Source organism: Sebastes umbrosus, chromosome 14 (assembly GCF_015220745.1).
Source record: "Sebastes umbrosus isolate fSebUmb1 chromosome 14, fSebUmb1.pri, whole genome shotgun sequence".
In the NCBI taxonomy this organism is placed as follows: Eukaryota; Metazoa; Chordata; class Actinopteri; order Perciformes; family Sebastidae; genus Sebastes; species Sebastes umbrosus.
In genome coordinates, this window is record NC_051282.1 from 18,067,484 (window position 1) to 18,084,472 (window position 16,989).

Below are 16,989 nucleotides of genomic sequence, written 5' to 3' on the forward strand. Positions count from 1 at the left end.
TTAAGTATATTTTGAACAGATACAAATGTGCAATTAATCGGGATCTTCAATCTTATTTCTGCAAGACTTTAGCAAGACCGCATTAACTGGATATTGCAGGCAACATCCCTTGGTTGTTAAAAACATCTAGACTATGTCTGAAATACATTTGAATGATTTTGTTATTTTAAAATAAGTTATTTATTTGTTAGTTTTTTAGTACAAAAAATATACCAGATATAAAAATACAAGGAGATGAAGAAAACTGTTAAAACTGAATATAGTGCAGGGTAACAACTGTGATACAGGACTGTTAAAAAAGTGAATTTAGTGCAGAAGAGACTGTTAAAAAAGAGTATAGTGCAGGGTAACTCCAGTAGCTTAGTCTATGAAAGTGCCCTGTATGCATTATAATCTGTCCTGCAGACCGTAGTATTATATATATATATATTAGTATAGTATAAGGATAACAACAGTGTAAAGAGTGATGAATACCTGCACCTGTCTGGATCTCTGGCATGAGATGGCTGCATCCTTCCCAGAATCCTCTACTTCAGACGGTGCCACGGCTCTCCACCAATAAGAGGGGCTGAACGAAAGCGTCGACCAATCAGAGAGGGGCTGAACAAAGCCTCGTCCAATCAGAGAGGGCTGAACAAAGCCTCGTCCAATCAGAGAGGGGCTGAACAAAGCCTTGTCCAATCAGAGATGGGCTGAACAAAGCCTCGTCCAATCAGAGTGGAACAAGACACAGTGGATATGCGCATGCGCGTTGACACTAACGGAAGTAGGTGGTGAATTGACCGGTAATGATTAGCTATTAGCTTCTTCTAAGAACTAAATTAAAGCGTTTTTTCTTTGTCTTTACCCACTTTATTAACCTCGTACGTACGTAAATGTATTATGATGTTATTGTGACGACATATGGTTTATTGATATTATATATAAGTGTTAGTTTATGGGTTTCTTTTAGCTAAATCTGTTAGTTAGCATTAGCTCTCGGCTAACTAACAAGACGTCATTGTGTTCTGTCATGACGCGTTAAAACAAGCGGAGATACTTCATGTCGTGTTGTCGCTGTTGTGTCTTTATAACCTTATCATCCTTGTCACGGCATGTTTGTAGTTACTTCCTTTATTAATCAGATGGTTTTTGTGTGATTGAGGTGGTTCCTGTGCAGCTGAATCTTGTCCCAGTGTGGAGCTGCACCATCATGATGTCCTGTCAGTCCCTCCTGATGCTGATGATGCTGAGTGTCCTGACTGTGGGAGTCTCAGCGGTGGAAGTCCAACGCCCTCGCGGTGTCCCTTTGTCAAGTAAGTATTTATAATGTAATAACAAACTTAAAGGTCCCATATTGTGGAAGGTGAGATTTTCATGTATTTTTCATGTCTTTTTCAAGATGTTTACTATCATGTCTTTTTCTAGATGTTTACTATCATGTCTTTTTCAAGATGATTATTATCATGTCTTTTTCAAGATGATTATTATCATGTCTTTTTCTAGATGTTTATTATCATGTCTTTTTCAAGATGTTTATTATCATGTCTTTTTCAAGATGATTATTATCATGTCTTTTTCAAGATGTTTATTATCATGTCTTTTTCAAGATGATTATTATCATGCCTTTTTCTAGATGTTTATTATCATGTCTTTTTCAAGATGATTATTATCATGTCTTTTTCTAGATGTTTATTATCATGTCTTTTTCAAGATGATTATTATCATGTCTTTTTCAAGATGTTTATTATCATGTCTTTTTCAAGATGATTATTATCATGTCTTTTTCAAGATGTTTATTATCATGTCTTTTTCAGGATGTTTATTATCATGTCTTTTTCAAGATGTTTATTGTCACGCCGGTTATACAGGTACAATCGTGTGAAGTGCTTTTTGCTGGGAAGCTCCATTAAAATAATAAGTTATATTACAATTATAAAAGGAAATACTTTGTACAAGGGCATATTAAGAACATATACAGTATATACAGTATAAGATATATTTTTGTGTGAGAAGGTGTCGTATGAATATCTATTTAAAAGTCTGATGGCCTGGGGGAAAAAACTGTTCTTCAGTCTGCTGGTGAGAGTCCTGGGGGTCCTGTATCTTCTACCAGAGGACAGGAGGGAGAACAGGCTGTGGGGGGGGGGGTTGTCCTTAATGACCCTCAGGGACTTCCTGATGCACCGCTGGGTGTACAGTTCCTTTTATATTATAAAGCAGGTTTAAGTGCTATATAAATACTGTTAAACTATCAAAACGCTCAATATACGGAGGAACACACACACAGCCCGTATTCAGAAATTGCACGTTTGAAACAAGCCGTTAGGATTTCTGTCCATTTGTGATGTCACAAATATACAATATTTAGACCCATGACACGGTTTTAAACATTAACATTCAAAATGTGTCCCAGTTTATTTCCTGTTGCAGTGTATGTAAATAACATCAGCTGACAGGAAGTAAACATGGACCCAAACTGTTGCCTAGCAACGCAATTAAAACGGAGCGTTTCAGACAGAGGGTAAATACAGGTATATTCAGGCAGACAGTACAAGGAAAATAATGTGTTTTTTTAACATTAAAGCATGTAAACATGTTCTAGTAGAAACACAAAATACAAGTATGAACCTGAAAATGAGCACGATATGGGACCTTTAACAAGAAAGATCCGTGAGTACAGTTATATAATGTGCACTGGGGTGAAAGTTCACACAGAGTTTTGTGTAGTTTTGGAGCTGTCATGACTCGTTTCTTCTGTTAAACCTCCACAGAACGGCAGTTCTATGAAGAGGGCAAACCTTTTACCTGCCTGGATGGCTCCCGCACTATTCCCTTTGACAGAGTGAACGATGACTACTGTGACTGCCAGGACGGCTCTGATGAGCCAGGTAACGTTACATATACCCCGTACAGTGGCTGTTCGGTAAAACTGTTACAGCCCTACTGTCAAGTACTATTTTTTTTCACAGTTCACTGAATTAAACAAAATAGTAATAAATGTGAAGGAGGCCTGTTTAGGCTGTATGATTCTAGCTTTGCCAGGCCATGACAATATGGAGCAGTTGTTTTATATATAATCTAATTCACATTTATTTGCAGGCACTGCTGCCTGTCCCAACGGCAGCTTCCACTGCACCAATGCAGGTTTCCGACCAGGCTTCATCCCTTCTTCTCGCATCAATGATGGAATCTGTGGTATGAGTTTTAGACTGTGCTGATAATGTTTCTTTTCGGGTGTATTGTGTGGGCAGGATTTTGTTTAACGTCTGTGTTTCTTGTACAGACTGCTGTGACACAACAGATGAGTACAACAGTGGTGCTGCCTGTCAGAACACCTGCAGGTGGGAATGCTTTTGGGTTATAACTCTAATAACTTATGCACGATTCACAGTCTAAGCCCGATATGCCCATTGAGCCCATACATATGCTTACAAATACATTTAATTTCCATAAAATGTTAAATGTTTTGTTTTTGTTGTCTTTATATCGTGTGTGATTTGCAGGGAGATGGGGCGCAAAGAGAAGGAGAGCCTGCAGAAGATGGCGGAAATCGCCAAGGAGGGCTTTCTGCTGAAACAGCAACTTATCCAGGATGCCAAGAAGGGCCTTGAAGATAAGAAGGTGTGAATGAGAAGAAAACCTTTTGTATTTGTTTGTGTATTAATCAAGATCCAGAGCCCTGAAACATGGATCATCGCATTGTCAAATATGTTTTTATACAGATATACTGACACTTCAGAAGAGACATTTGAAGGTGTCTACACCAACTGTTGTTGCTGCTGTAATATCTAGTTATATCACCTATGTTTTGCTTATTATACACAGAAAAACTGAAAGCAGTAATAGGAGTGAGCAGATGTTGAGCACATTAGGGTTGAGCGATATGTTAAAAGTTTCCAACCGGCCATCATCTGCCCAACAACTGGCGATTGTCGATATATTCGTCCAATCGCCCAACCCTAGAGCACACCCCACTCACTCATTCTGAATGGACCTGGTTAACATCCAGAAACTAGACGCTGGCCATCTTAAGCCTCCTGTAAAACACAAACAAACAATTAAGCTAATTCCCTGTTGCCTTTGTGAATTATGTTACTTTAGCTTTTTATGTGACAGGTTGTTGTGGTTGCATCTGACAGTTGTTTTCTCTGGAATAGATATTAAGCAGGGCTGCAACAATTAATCAATTAGATGTCAACTATTAAGTTAATCGGCAACTATTTTCATAATTGATTAATCGTTTTTTTAATATTTTTGTTTAAGAAAAGAAAGCTTCTTCTTAATGTGAATATTTTCTGGTTTCTTTACTCCTCTATGACAGTAAACCGAATATCTTTGAGTTGTGGATAAAATTAGAAATTTGAGGACGTCATCTTGGGCTTTGGGAAAACACTGATCGACATTTTTCACCATTTTCTGACATTTTATAGAACAAACTACTAATCGATTAATTGAGAAACAGATTAATCAACAATGAAAATAATTCTTAGTTGCAGCCCTAACGTTAAGACATTGTTTTGTAAATTGAATGGAGTTTTCAGGTATTGTGTAGATCTTAAATTGGTTAAAGGTATTCTCTTGATTTGTCTCAACAGGCCAAACATGCAGATGTTCAGGTCAGTAGGAAAGATTTGGAAAAGAGGGTGGAGGCTCTGAGAACTGAAAAGGAGACTGTAGAGATGCCAGAGAGAGAAGCCAAAGAGCGCCATCTGAAGGCCTGGGAAGGTAAATTAAGATGTGAAAGCATATCACCATCTACTGTTTGTACAGAGCATCACATCACAGATAGTGCAGTCTATCTTAATAATATGTTTGAGTTCAACTAAGTTGTCTAGATGCCACACACACAAATAGTACTCAAAAAACTTCACTGATGCAAGATGTTTGACCTGAAGTTAAAATTCTGTCAAAACATGTAGTAACACTGTTTATAGAGTAAATATGTGTTTGATCAGAATCACTGATCACTCAAAAATGTAATTGTTGTTTCAGATCAAAAGGCAGTGATTCAAATGGAGAAGGACAAGGCCAAAATGGCTGAGGTGTTTCTTGAACTGGATGATGATGCAGATGGCCTGTGAGTATCAGCACCCTCCACAATGATTAGCACCCATAATGAGGGAGCTTAGCAGGGACAACTTTCAAAACAAAGTTGAATAAAATAGCACAAAGAAGAAATGCAGCATTTGTTCATCTGGAGTGATATGTATTTTAAGTTGTCTTGTTGCTCTGTATCTTATTTATTGGGAATCCAAAATGCTGCCACACAGCAGACTGAAAACTAGATAATAATAATTTATCTTCTTTCAATGGAATCATATCGTGATGAAATCATATATCGAGATATATTGATACCCAATTATGTTGTCTAATTTGATAAATAACAAGCACATACTAACTCAAAAAATCTGAATTGATAAGAATTCTGCTCATGGAGGAATACCCCAGTGTAGTTAAATCAGACTATTGTCTTATTCAGATTACTACAGTATGTATTGTGTGCATGCATGTAAACATAGTTTGTATAGCAAGAAAGCTAGAAATATTTATTCTGTTTTTTCTCTATAATTTGACTTGAAACTGTTCTGTTCATTTTGCACTAAAGTTCTTAGTTAAATGAGAAAATACACCATACTTTTTAAGTATTTAATTCACACAGGAGTATACAAAAGTAGGCTTTACCATGTGGTTATTTGATATAGACCATGTATTTATATATTGAATTACCAGAAAACACGCTATATCGTGATATCGTTATTGAGATAGAAGATTTTGCCCAGCCCTATTAATAACCTGATGGCATGATATAGAGACATTTTTTTCCGAATAAAAAATGTCTGAGAATAGATTATGGCTTTTTAAAAAGATTACATGTTAATGCCTTTCATATTTTCACTTTGGCTGATCATTACGGTTATTCAGTTTTTGTTACTATAACTCAATGAATGATGTATTTTTGTTTGTGTCAGTATCTCGGTGCCTGAGCTTCTGTCCCATGCTGAGCTCGACCCAGACGCAGATGATACCTTCACAGAAGCAGAGGCTGAGGTAAATGTTTTCTTTTTGTATTAATCGTAATATAAAAAACTGATGTTAAAGTGTTATCATTAGGGCTGTACCGAATTTTTTTTTTTACATTGAAAGCTTCTTCTGAGTTTTTTGAATGAGGCTTCAAATATCTGTCGTCATATTTTCTGACGTCATCACCCTAAAAAAAAAAAGAAAAGAAAACCCTTGAACAAAATCCTCAATTTGAATAAAGTGATTCATCGGATTAAATACATTTTTCTTATTTTAAAATTAAATCAAGTTTCTTCTATGAATATAACTAGTCAACATAAATACAGTAAATGTAGGACTGAGGACGGAGCGCCGTGGTGCTTGCTGTTTGTGTGTGTGTGTTTGAGAGAGAGTGACAGAGAGGGGAGGAGAAAGTCGAAGGTGGACTATTGCACGCAATGTTTCTGTAAGTTATTATTAACAGTCGGAATGCTGCTTTGCCAACTGCCTGCCCAAACCAGTGATATTTTCTATTAAAGGGGAACACCACTTAAATTAAGAGTTCCAATATGTTATTTCCATGGTTTAGGAAAGTTCAATCAATATTTGTGAACGTGAGCTCCTCTCTCTCAAAGCCAGAAACCAGAGAAGTAAGTCTCAAACTTCTGATGTTATAGGGTTCAACGTTATGAATGAAGCTTTGAACTATTCGGTACAGCCCTAGTTATCATTAAATGTAAACATTTTAAAAAATGTAACGCAACTTAAGGAGGTGAACAAATGTCAATGTGAATATTGTCTTTGGTTTGTTTAGGGACTGTTGGGAGGAGTGGACAAAGTGGACACCGATGCATTTGAGTCTGTTTGGAATAACATCAAAGAAAAATACAAATCAGAGGTGAGAAGCTGATGATTATTATTATTCTCGTAACGCTCCACGTGTGTGAAAGCCTCGGCTCCTCTAAATGTGCGACTTTCCTGGCATCAGGCCAACGCAGACATCCCAGCGCCAGTGGAGACGCCGCCGGAGGAGATCAGGGAGCCAGTCCCCGACAATGACTCTGAGCAGTACCCTGAAGACGACATCCAAGAGGAAGAAGAGGAGGATGATGAAGAGGAGGAAGATGAGGACCAAGATGACGGAGAGTATAAGGTAAGCCCACTGAGTTCCTACATCAAACTTGTGCTGGATGAGTTTATTTCGGTGAGTCACTTTTATCGGTGTTTGATATGCAGAGCCCTCCTACGAAGCAGACCCAAGAAAAGAAGGATGACGATGGTGAGGGGACGATGCCACCCTACGACCAAGAAACGCAGAACCTCATTGATGGTAAGTGTGTGTGTATGAAAGTGAGTGACTCAGCCGGCCCTCGGTTATGAGTAAGTGAGTCAGGCTGTGAAATACTAAAAGAAAGAAAGCACAGATGTGACTGCATACCTATTAGTTTCAATTTTTAATGTGCTAAACTCATCAGTCATCATCAGCAACACATAAGTTGTTTATCAGCAGAACAATGTGATTTATTGAGCAGATGTGTTGCTGTTATATGACTGAGGTTTATTGCTTGTCTTTTAGCAAAAGCATCAACAAGAGGACATGATTTGCTCAAACTTTTTGTATATGTGTAAGCACATGTATGTATGGGTCTGGACTGGATTCACTTCAAAGGAGTACTTCACCCACAAAATGACCATTTGTATATCAATACTCACCCCATGCTACCTTGAATTTCTGAAGAAATCTTGTTTTCTCACATGCTTTCACGTTGAACGAAGAATAAGAAAAAGTCTTGATGAATTGAAGTGGAGGCCACATTTAACAACAGCAAAACTACATCAAAACATCCATTTACAAACTCTCACACAACTCGTGCAGGATAATCCAACTCGCATTTCTACAGTCGTGTGCTCACTACTTTCCAAACACATGCATCTTCGCTAAAACCTTACTACCTAGCTAAGCCTAACACTTCGAAGTAGTCTGGACTTGCACATAAGGCTGCACAATTTATCCAGAATTAATCATGATCATAATTTTTTGGCTTCCCACAATTAAATAAAGTTGATCGACTGCGATATTGACGTTTAAATGCGTGCTTGCTCATAGAAAACCGCTGCAAATCAAATCAAGCACTTCGTAAACTAACAGCCAGCCACCACCTTCACTTTTGTTGAGCTCTCTTGCCGCTGCGTGCACAACCTACAGCGGGAGCCTGTGAAAAACTTCCCTGAATGTTGTGCCTCCAGTCCCGAGTAGAAGAGTAATATACCGTTTATTACTTGTTTTTCCCGAAAATGCCCTGAATTCATGTGAAGAAGAACCTTATTTTAAGGCTGATTTTGATGCAAATATTTCTACATTAGCAGGAATGTAGCACAACATGGAAGTGGAATCAGTGCTCTGTTTATTTAAAAGTGAAAGTGCAATAAAAATATTTTGTCCCTAAAATCAATGAATAATAGTGATAAATAATCGTGATCTCAATATTGATCAAAATAATCGGGAGTGTCATTTTGGCCTTTCGTTCGCCGTGGAGGCATGAGAGAAAAACAGTTTTCTTCAAGAATCCAAGGTAACACATGGTGAGTGACTGATATACAAATAGTCATTTTGGGGGTGACGTATTCCTTTTAAAGGGTATATTTTAATTCTGTGCATTTGATTCCCAGTTGCTCAGAAAGCCAGGGATGCATTTGATGAGGCTGAGAGAGCTCTCCGGGAAGTTGATGATCAGGTCAAGTAAGTAGCAATATGAAGGAGATTCTCTGCTAATAATGCAATCAGTGTTTGTTACCACAACTGCAGTCTAACTCTCAACAGCTACAGTGAATTTTTTTGTTGCACAATCAAGTGTTTTGAAAACAAAGATTACATGTTGGATTTTCTTGTCTGCAGGAACCTCGAGAAGGAAATCTCCTTTGACTTTGGACCCAGTGCTGAGTTTGCCTACCTCTATAACCAGTGTTATGAGTTGCCTACTAGCGAGTATGTGCACATATGTCTCGTGTTTATTAATTATTATTTGTTATAAGTTCCTACTTCTAAAGGATTCATCTTTTTCTTTCAGATACGTCTACAGACTCTGTCCTTTCAGCAGAGTGTCCCAGAAACCAAAGTACGGTGGATCAGAAACTAACCTGGGGTGAGTGAATATCTGTGTTGTTTCTTACTATTTTGTGTTTTGCACGTTTTTAATTCACACTTGACTCATCCAATACTTTCCATTGTTTTCTTTCTGTAGATCATGGGGACATTGGGCGGGTCCTGAGGATAACATCTACGCTGTGATGAAGTATGAACATGGGACAGGATGTTGGCAAGGCCCTAACAGATCCACCACGGTGCGTCTCAGCCAGTCAGCCCCGACTTGATCTTTTTCTACACCTCATTAATGTTTCTCTTTGGACAAAGCACAGACAATATATATTCTTTTTGTCTTTCAGATTAAGTTAATATGTGGAAAGGACACAGTTTTGACATCTACCTCAGAGCCCAGTCGTTGCGAGTACATGATGGAGTTTACCAGCCCTGCTGTCTGCCATGAGCCTTCAAGCCTGGATCCAGCGCTTCCTGAGCACGAAGAGCTCTAGATCCACTGGATTTGTGAGTAACCTTTCTGTGTTTATTGCTGTCAGACCTCAAAAACAAATTGACATAATCTCACACTGTGTACTGTGTGGGTCACATACTGTACAGTAGGTGTGCTGCAGGACCACACCTTTTCCCCGGTAGGATCTTAATCTTTCTTGGCCTCATTGGGTCAAGATTGTGTAGAAGAGTCATGTTTTTGAGCAGAAAATATACTGCACCTACAGTGAACCAAGTTTCTAAATGGTGCTTTACTCAAACAAAACAAAAATCAGGGACAGTCAGAGCTGCATAATGTTTCAACATTTTGGAAGAAAGGAAAGGAAGAAAATCCCCAGTGCAGTTACAGCTTCCCTTTAGAAGAAGAGCAGGACGGCAGCAAGAGCAAGGTAACAACAACTTCATTTGAGTTCATTGTAGTTGTTAAGTTGATAGAGGATTAAGGATAAGAGTGTATGGGTGAGACAAATGCATACAGCACTATATTGTGCCACATTTCCTTTGGATACATTATTGATAAACTGGCTGAAATAATGTGATGTATATTTACCTTACTGGTGCAGTATTGCATCCATCCGTTACTGCAGACATCTTAACTCTAAAAGGTTTGTGACACGTCAGCCTTTTGCAGTGAATGGCTGTTTTTCATTTTTCATTTCCATTTAGTTAAATGGAAAGCATTTCATAATGCGTTGAGTTAATAGAGTATTTGATTTATTCTTTCTTTTTGAAACATTATTTAACAGTTTTTTTTAAGGTTACAGATACTGCGATAGCTTGCAGTATTTTGCGCATCATAGAAATAGCTTGGTTTGGTGACATTACTGACTGCGTTTACATGCATCAAATATTCAGGTTTTTGCCTTTATTTCGAAAAAGACAATATTCCTACTAAGGTCTTCACTTGGCTAATGAAAATGAATATTCCACTAATGTTCCCCATTACTTTCAGCCGTGCATACTCCTATTAACGTGGACTTGTTCGACCATGCAAACTCAGCCTCCCTCTTTCGTTCCTTCAACCACCTTTGGCATTGCCATATTTGCACATATCTAAAAACTAGGGCTGTCAATCGATTAAAACATTTAATTTCGATTAATCGCATGATTGTTCATAGTTAATCACAATTAATCGCAAATTAATCACACATTATTTATCTGTTCAAAATGTACCTTAAAGGGAGATTTGTCAAGTATTTAGTACTCTTATCAACATGGGAGTGGACAAATATGCTGCTTTATGTAAATGTATGTATATATTTATTATTGGAAATCAATTAACAACACAAAACAATGACAGATATTGTCCAGAAACCCTCACAGGTACTGAATTTAGCATAAAAAATATGCTCAAATCATAACATGGCAAACTCAAGCCCAACAGGCAACAACAGCTGTCAGTGTGTCAGTGTGCTGACTTGACTATCTTGCCCCAAACTGCATGTGATTATCAGCTAACTAGCTTTAAAACTGAGCCTGCTACAACCTCTGAAAGATCGGCGGCCTGTCAGATTTTTAAAAGGTTAATCAAATATTGCAAGTTGCATTAATGTGTTAAAGAAATTAGTCGGTTAAAACAAATTTGCGTTTGTGCATGTAGAGAAACACACCTACAGTACTTTGAAACATTATGAAAGACTTGGATATGAAAAGGTTTTTATTAGGGCTGTCAAAGTTAACACGATAATAACCTGTTGATATCCAAGTCTTTCATAATGTTTAAAAATAGGTGTGTTTCTCCTTCCCACCAGAAATGTGGGCTTTTCTTTCAAGCATGCATCTCAGTAAACTGTTGACTAGTTGGTTTGTGTGCAACGCACAAGAGCTGGACGTAAACAGGCAAGAGGCTGTGTGTCGCATATTGCAATAAAAAAAACAATTTAGACGCATATTCTGAACGTGCTGTATACATGTCCAAAGAATGCTCCTAAAACCAGAATAATATCAGCATATCCCACATGTCTTAATCTGAAAATGCTCCACTCAGAATAAGGTAATTCATGATATCCAAACAGAATATGCTGGTTCCATGACCTGTATCAAACTCACAATATTGTCATATGTGAATAATAGTTCAATATTAGAGTGCATGTAAAAGTAGTCAATGTTACCATCGCTAAACAATCTATAGTGACATCATATTGTGAGCTTTCCTGTGAGGCTCAGCCATGATGCTGTACAGAGTGAATAGAAATCAGGTGTAGCTTCCCTTAAAATAAACAAGGACTATAAAAGGCTACTGTAACTTATTTAACTTTTCAGATGGATTTGGTGTTTTAAACTCATCAATCATTTATCTGTTTTATAGTTTTTTATGATTGATGGTGATGTTGTAGACAGGGTCTTGAACTAAGCTTTATTATAATGATAGTATGGATGACTTTAGGTCTGTTCAAGCGAGTGTGGAGGTGAGAGAGTCTAATGTATTGTGGACCTAAATAAACACAGCATAACCCAAATGTAAGTGCTGACTCTAAGATAACACAAGAAAGGGATTTACATCACTGCTATAAATGCTTAGTCCTTCGGAAAACAAACCTCCGGGGATTAATTGCAACTAAATTGCCCTTCCCTTTTTAACAACTAGGAAGTCATGACTTAAGCAAACACGCCATTGAAATGAATGTGTCTGCACTCACTCTTTCAGGTTGTTCTTGAGGGACCACAGTCGCCATAGCAACCTGAAGTTGCCATGCCATGCCGGGAGCGAGCGGCACCACCTCGGCGTCGATAAACAATTGAGAATAAACGATGGAAATTCCAATGAGTAGTTATCTCGTCTGCACATCCAACTTCCTCTGCCACCTGTTGTGTTGTTACTGATTTGTGTCAAATATAGTCATTCCATTGTTTTCAAATAAAGTTCATTTTATCATATTCCAAGCATGCGTCCATTTTTAAAGGTTATATTGATAACATTTTTATGTAGATGAATCTTTTAAAAAAAATTCATTCACTCAAAAAAGTTATTATGACTGTGAATTAATAATTTTAAACATTTTGAGAGGTCCAAAATTAATGTTTTGTTTATCTCTGTGGAAGATATCTGACGTTTGGCTCCCACTTCTAACAAGGCTGGTAAGCCAATAGTATAATGATGTTGGTATCACGTGGTATCTCTTGTTTTTTTTTCATTTGTTGTGAAGTGAATGCAATGCAACGGGGGAGGGAGATGCGACAACTAGTGGCTGAATGTTATCAATGTTATAAATTGTACCTTAAACTCCAGTATAAAATTAAATTTTTTTATTATTAAGCACTTAATCGATACAAGTGGCCTCCTAATAAGGTGCATTCAATCTTAATTAATTGTAGTAATTAAATATACTTCTAAAACATAAAATAAATAACACATTAAGACGAGCTTTGTAGAAATATTTAAACTCACAATATGTAATTTTCTGCCGTTAGGTGTCTCTCAATCAAAACGATAATAAAAGACGGAGTTGTTTGATGTTGTTAAGTAGCGTGGGATCATGTGAGTTGTTGTCTTCAGTACCATTGCCGTCGGCTTTTCTCGGTTAGCAGAGCCGGCCCTATAGGCTCATAGGCGGTATAGGCGAATGCTAGGGGCACCATCCATCTATATCGGTGCCCAAAATGAAGGGGAAAAATTCAAAATTTATAACTTTTTCATAATTTTTTTACTTAAACTATTATTTTGAGATATTACACAAAAAGCCCACAACAACATACCAATGTAGCCTATTAATTACAACCAAGAAAACAACCAAGATCTGAAAGGTGTATCATAAAAATGTGGCTTAAAACTTGATAAAAGGTAAAATGATGACAGCTTCTGGCAGATAACCACAACGCTGACGCATTGCAAATTGGATATGACGCCATTGACAGGCGACCAAATGAATCGGGCAGTTACCTTTTATTAAAATTACGGATTTCTCAAGTTTGAAAATTGTTGGAAACATTTGAGATAATGTAAATACACAACTCAACAAAATATATAATGTAGGTCTAGTCATTTTTAGACATTTTAATGAGGAAAAGTTACATATTATACCTTTTAATTAAAGGTCAACTCTCAAACTATTCAGCCTAGTTCTTAATCTGCATTCATTTAATGGATATAAAATATATGCCTACTTATATAAAAACACCTATTCCATAACTAACTGGAGAGCGTAAGGAAACAACTTGGTATCAACAGAAAGGTTTGGTCATAACATTCAATAATATTGTTTAGACAGTCAATAAAAATTGGGTCACTCAATATTTGTAACTTTTATTTTATTTTTTTCTGGCATGTAAAGTACAAATAATTAAACAATTCCATGAAAAAGTCTTCAAGCGTCTTCAGCTGAAATCCCAGTAATAAATATCCTAGACTAAACTGAAAGGTTTATTTTTTTTTTCTTTGTTAAATTTTGACATTGTTCATTTGGTCATGTTTGGAAGTATGAGATTTTGTATTTCTTCCGCTGACGTTGGCGTCAGCAGAACTGTTTTGATCATTTTCACCTTTTTGATTTGTTCTACCATTCCAGGAAAATGTAAGAAAAACATCACTAAGTTACTGCGTCCCCTCTTCTAAATAAATAGACACAAAATACAGTTGGTTGAGAAACAGAAGGACCACTCACCCCTTTACTACCCTAGAGACTCCCAAGAAAACCTTCCTGCAGCTTCTCTGAGCTCGGTAATATTTTGCCGGAGCTCTTGGCTGGGTTTCCAAATACATCTTGGCGCTAAAGAACATCTTAGTTTCAAGCACAAATTTGATATTGAAATTGATACAGATGATGTCAAACAGAACCCCTTAATATCTTTTTTTATAAGTCAACCCATCAGCATAAACAGGAAAGCCTCTTGCGAGCGTATCAAACCCAGGACATCCCCTCTGTTCCTGGCTAGTTGCTGCACCCTCAAATGGGCCAAAGCCTCGCTACAGGGGCTGTCCCACGTCTCAGGGGTTCACAGAGTGGTTGAAAAAACAAGACTGTGATTAGATTAAATAATTAAAAGATTTTCATTTAACAAGACAAACAGAACACAGGCAGTAAAGGCATAACATCTAGCACACAGCATGTATGTTTATACACTTCAATTAGTTAAATATAGCAGTGCATTCTTTGACTATGGAGAACGTTTCCAAATCGTACTTCTAAAGCTGTTTTTCTATTTGTCCCCCTTTTTAAGAAACGAAATGGTGTAACCACAATTTTGGCAAACTTAAAATCTTTTAAACTTGCAAATATAATGAAATAAACCATAAATATACACAAAACATACTTTATACGAGGCAATAATAATAATCATAATAAATAGTTTTTAAGTTAACAATAAGTTAAAACTACAAGCTTAAAGTCGCCCAAATAATACAAGTTTGTTGGCGCTATTTTGAATTTTTTCTGTTTAAATTATTTTATGTTGCAACAAAAGCTACCACAGACTTTTACAAACACAATTGAACACAGTTTGATTGAAATAATAAAATCTAACTAAGTCTAAAATCTGCATACACTGTAAAAACTGCAACTAATTAAATAATGGAAGAAAAATAACAAACTGTACCCAATCAATGCAACCAAACATAATCTTTGACCCATGTGTGTTCTCTATGGCAACATCAACAACACAAATACGCTAATTTAACAAGTGAGTCTTGATATGTAAATGAAATCAATAAATTACAGGAAAGAAAATGATATTTGAAATTGACATGGGCTAAAACTGATGATATATTAGACAGTATTCCTTTCAAGGTCGTTGAGATTTGCTCTATTAAGTCAGCCAAATATGCAGTTTGTTTGAGCTTGCATGGTCAGAGCACAAATTAGGGGCTGAGGAAGTGATTATGGAAATTTACAGATCAGACCTCTCATTGCTTGTTTGATTCTCTTAATGTTCATTTTAATGTTTTTGTCTGCTCCTTTCACTATTCCGCAAACCTTTTCAGTGTGACGTTTAATTTCTTTTTTAAAAAATATATATCATTTGTTCTCAGTCAATATAAAAACAAAGCACATTGCACTTACTGTTCCATAGGAAAGTTTTTTTGTCTTTTTAAATGATTATTGTTGTTGCTCAAGCAGTGTAGTACTGTTTCCTGCCATGGTCCTTGGCTCTCTACTGTACATCAGGTGTGGGTCTTTTGTATAGACTGTGTATGAAAGGTTGTTTTGGGCTGTGGGTTTTGGTTTGTGGGTTGACTGTACTACATCGGACACGGCTGGGTAAACAACTCCAGCTGCAGTTCAACGCGGCCTGTTATCTCGGTTGTTCGTAACGTCTATCACTGGTCTGACCAAGTGCTCAGTCCTACGGTGCTCGACCCAAAATAGCTAGATTATATCCTTTTTATGTGGTCAGCTCTGGAAATGCCAGCAACAATCATTCAGAGTATTTCGGGAGATGAAACAGTAGAAGTCAGATCGAAAGATGCCAGAGTAAGTGGTGCAATGTTAACAGATTTAAAGGATTAAATTGGTCACAAGACAAAGCAGATGATATAAATGTCGGGGGAATACATCCAATTTTTTCCTTTTTGTCAAGAGGCGAACTGATTCATCGTTATTTATTTTTGATATGCCTTTTTTTATCATTCGGTGTGTGCATGAAATTTGTGCAAATGGGATTTGCTTGCAACTGTTTTAGCATTTGGTTTAGTGGTTATAGGATTTACAAACTGATATGTGCAACTTAGGTATTCAAAAGTAATGATAACTGAAATTGTAGAGGGTCCTTATTCAATAAATAACATAGATTTGTACAGCAATTACTCAGGGAATAATATAGTTAGTCTTAATTTATCCTTCTTGGTACTGACTTGCAAAGCAATTCTTTGGCAAAAATCAAATCTATCTAATCATAAAGAATCATGCTCATTATGAATCTGCATCACTGTTTGAATCTGCGTTTTACCTTTTTTTTTAATTTGCAAGCAGCTATTCGGTTTTTCAGCTGGTCAGTGAGCCGGTCTCACTGCAGCTTTTGTCTGGGATTCTCAAGTCAAAGAACTTCACTTCACTGCACCATCATTGAAGCAACACTGTACACAACTTCAGGACAAGAGATGAGAGTGTGTCGAAGCACTCAAAAGTATAGATGTGTCTGTCAGGTTACACCCCCAACTATTTCATTTTTTATTTTTTTACATCGAATTTGTTAGTTTCAATTGTTGTGATATGGTTGAACGGTTAAGTTTGTACGAGATACAATGTTCCTTCGCCCCCTCCCTAAATCCCCACCCATACACCGCATGCTTATTCCCCCTTGCTCTGCAAAGATCAGAGGGTTTAAAATAAAGCCATGCGATGTCCCAATTTTTCCAAGCTTAAGAATCTGTAAAAATTCAGCACAAGGTCTTGTTCCTTTGTATGTATAAAAATAGATTTATCTCTAATGTAATCCTTTCAAAGAGATCGTCCTCTTTGGCTAACACAGCGTCATTTAGAAAA

General features: G+C 37.0%; 1 protein-coding gene across 4 annotated transcripts; it reads left to right on the top strand.

The window, feature by feature from the left end:
* The first annotated feature begins 743 nt into the window (after window positions 1-743).
* Window positions 744-12,449, top strand: prkcsh (protein kinase C substrate 80K-H). 4 transcript variants are annotated; one of them, XR_005209870.1, is made up of 19 exons: window positions 748-863; window positions 1,145-1,295; window positions 2,754-2,870; window positions 3,082-3,177; window positions 3,266-3,323; window positions 3,486-3,603; window positions 4,578-4,707; window positions 4,975-5,059; window positions 5,952-6,030; window positions 6,797-6,880; window positions 6,971-7,135; window positions 7,219-7,312; window positions 8,653-8,722; window positions 8,879-8,968; window positions 9,051-9,125; window positions 9,225-9,324; window positions 9,427-9,586; window positions 9,847-9,960; window positions 12,219-12,449. XR_005209870.1 is itself a non-coding variant. In XM_037792158.1 (18 exons), the coding sequence occupies exons 2-17, from the start codon at window positions 1,193-1,195 to the stop codon at window positions 9,571-9,573; spliced, it is 1,611 nt and encodes a 536-aa protein (XP_037648086.1). In that variant the 5' UTR covers window positions 744-766; window positions 1,145-1,192; the 3' UTR covers window positions 9,574-9,586; window positions 12,219-12,449. The 4 variants fall into 4 exon arrangements, 3 of the variants coding, with proteins under 3 accessions (XP_037648086.1, XP_037648083.1, XP_037648085.1); XM_037792158.1 differs by lacking the exon at window positions 9,847-9,960 and having other exon boundaries at window positions 744-766; XM_037792155.1 differs by lacking the exon at window positions 9,847-9,960.
* Window positions 12,450-16,989: the final 4,540 nt, after the last annotated feature.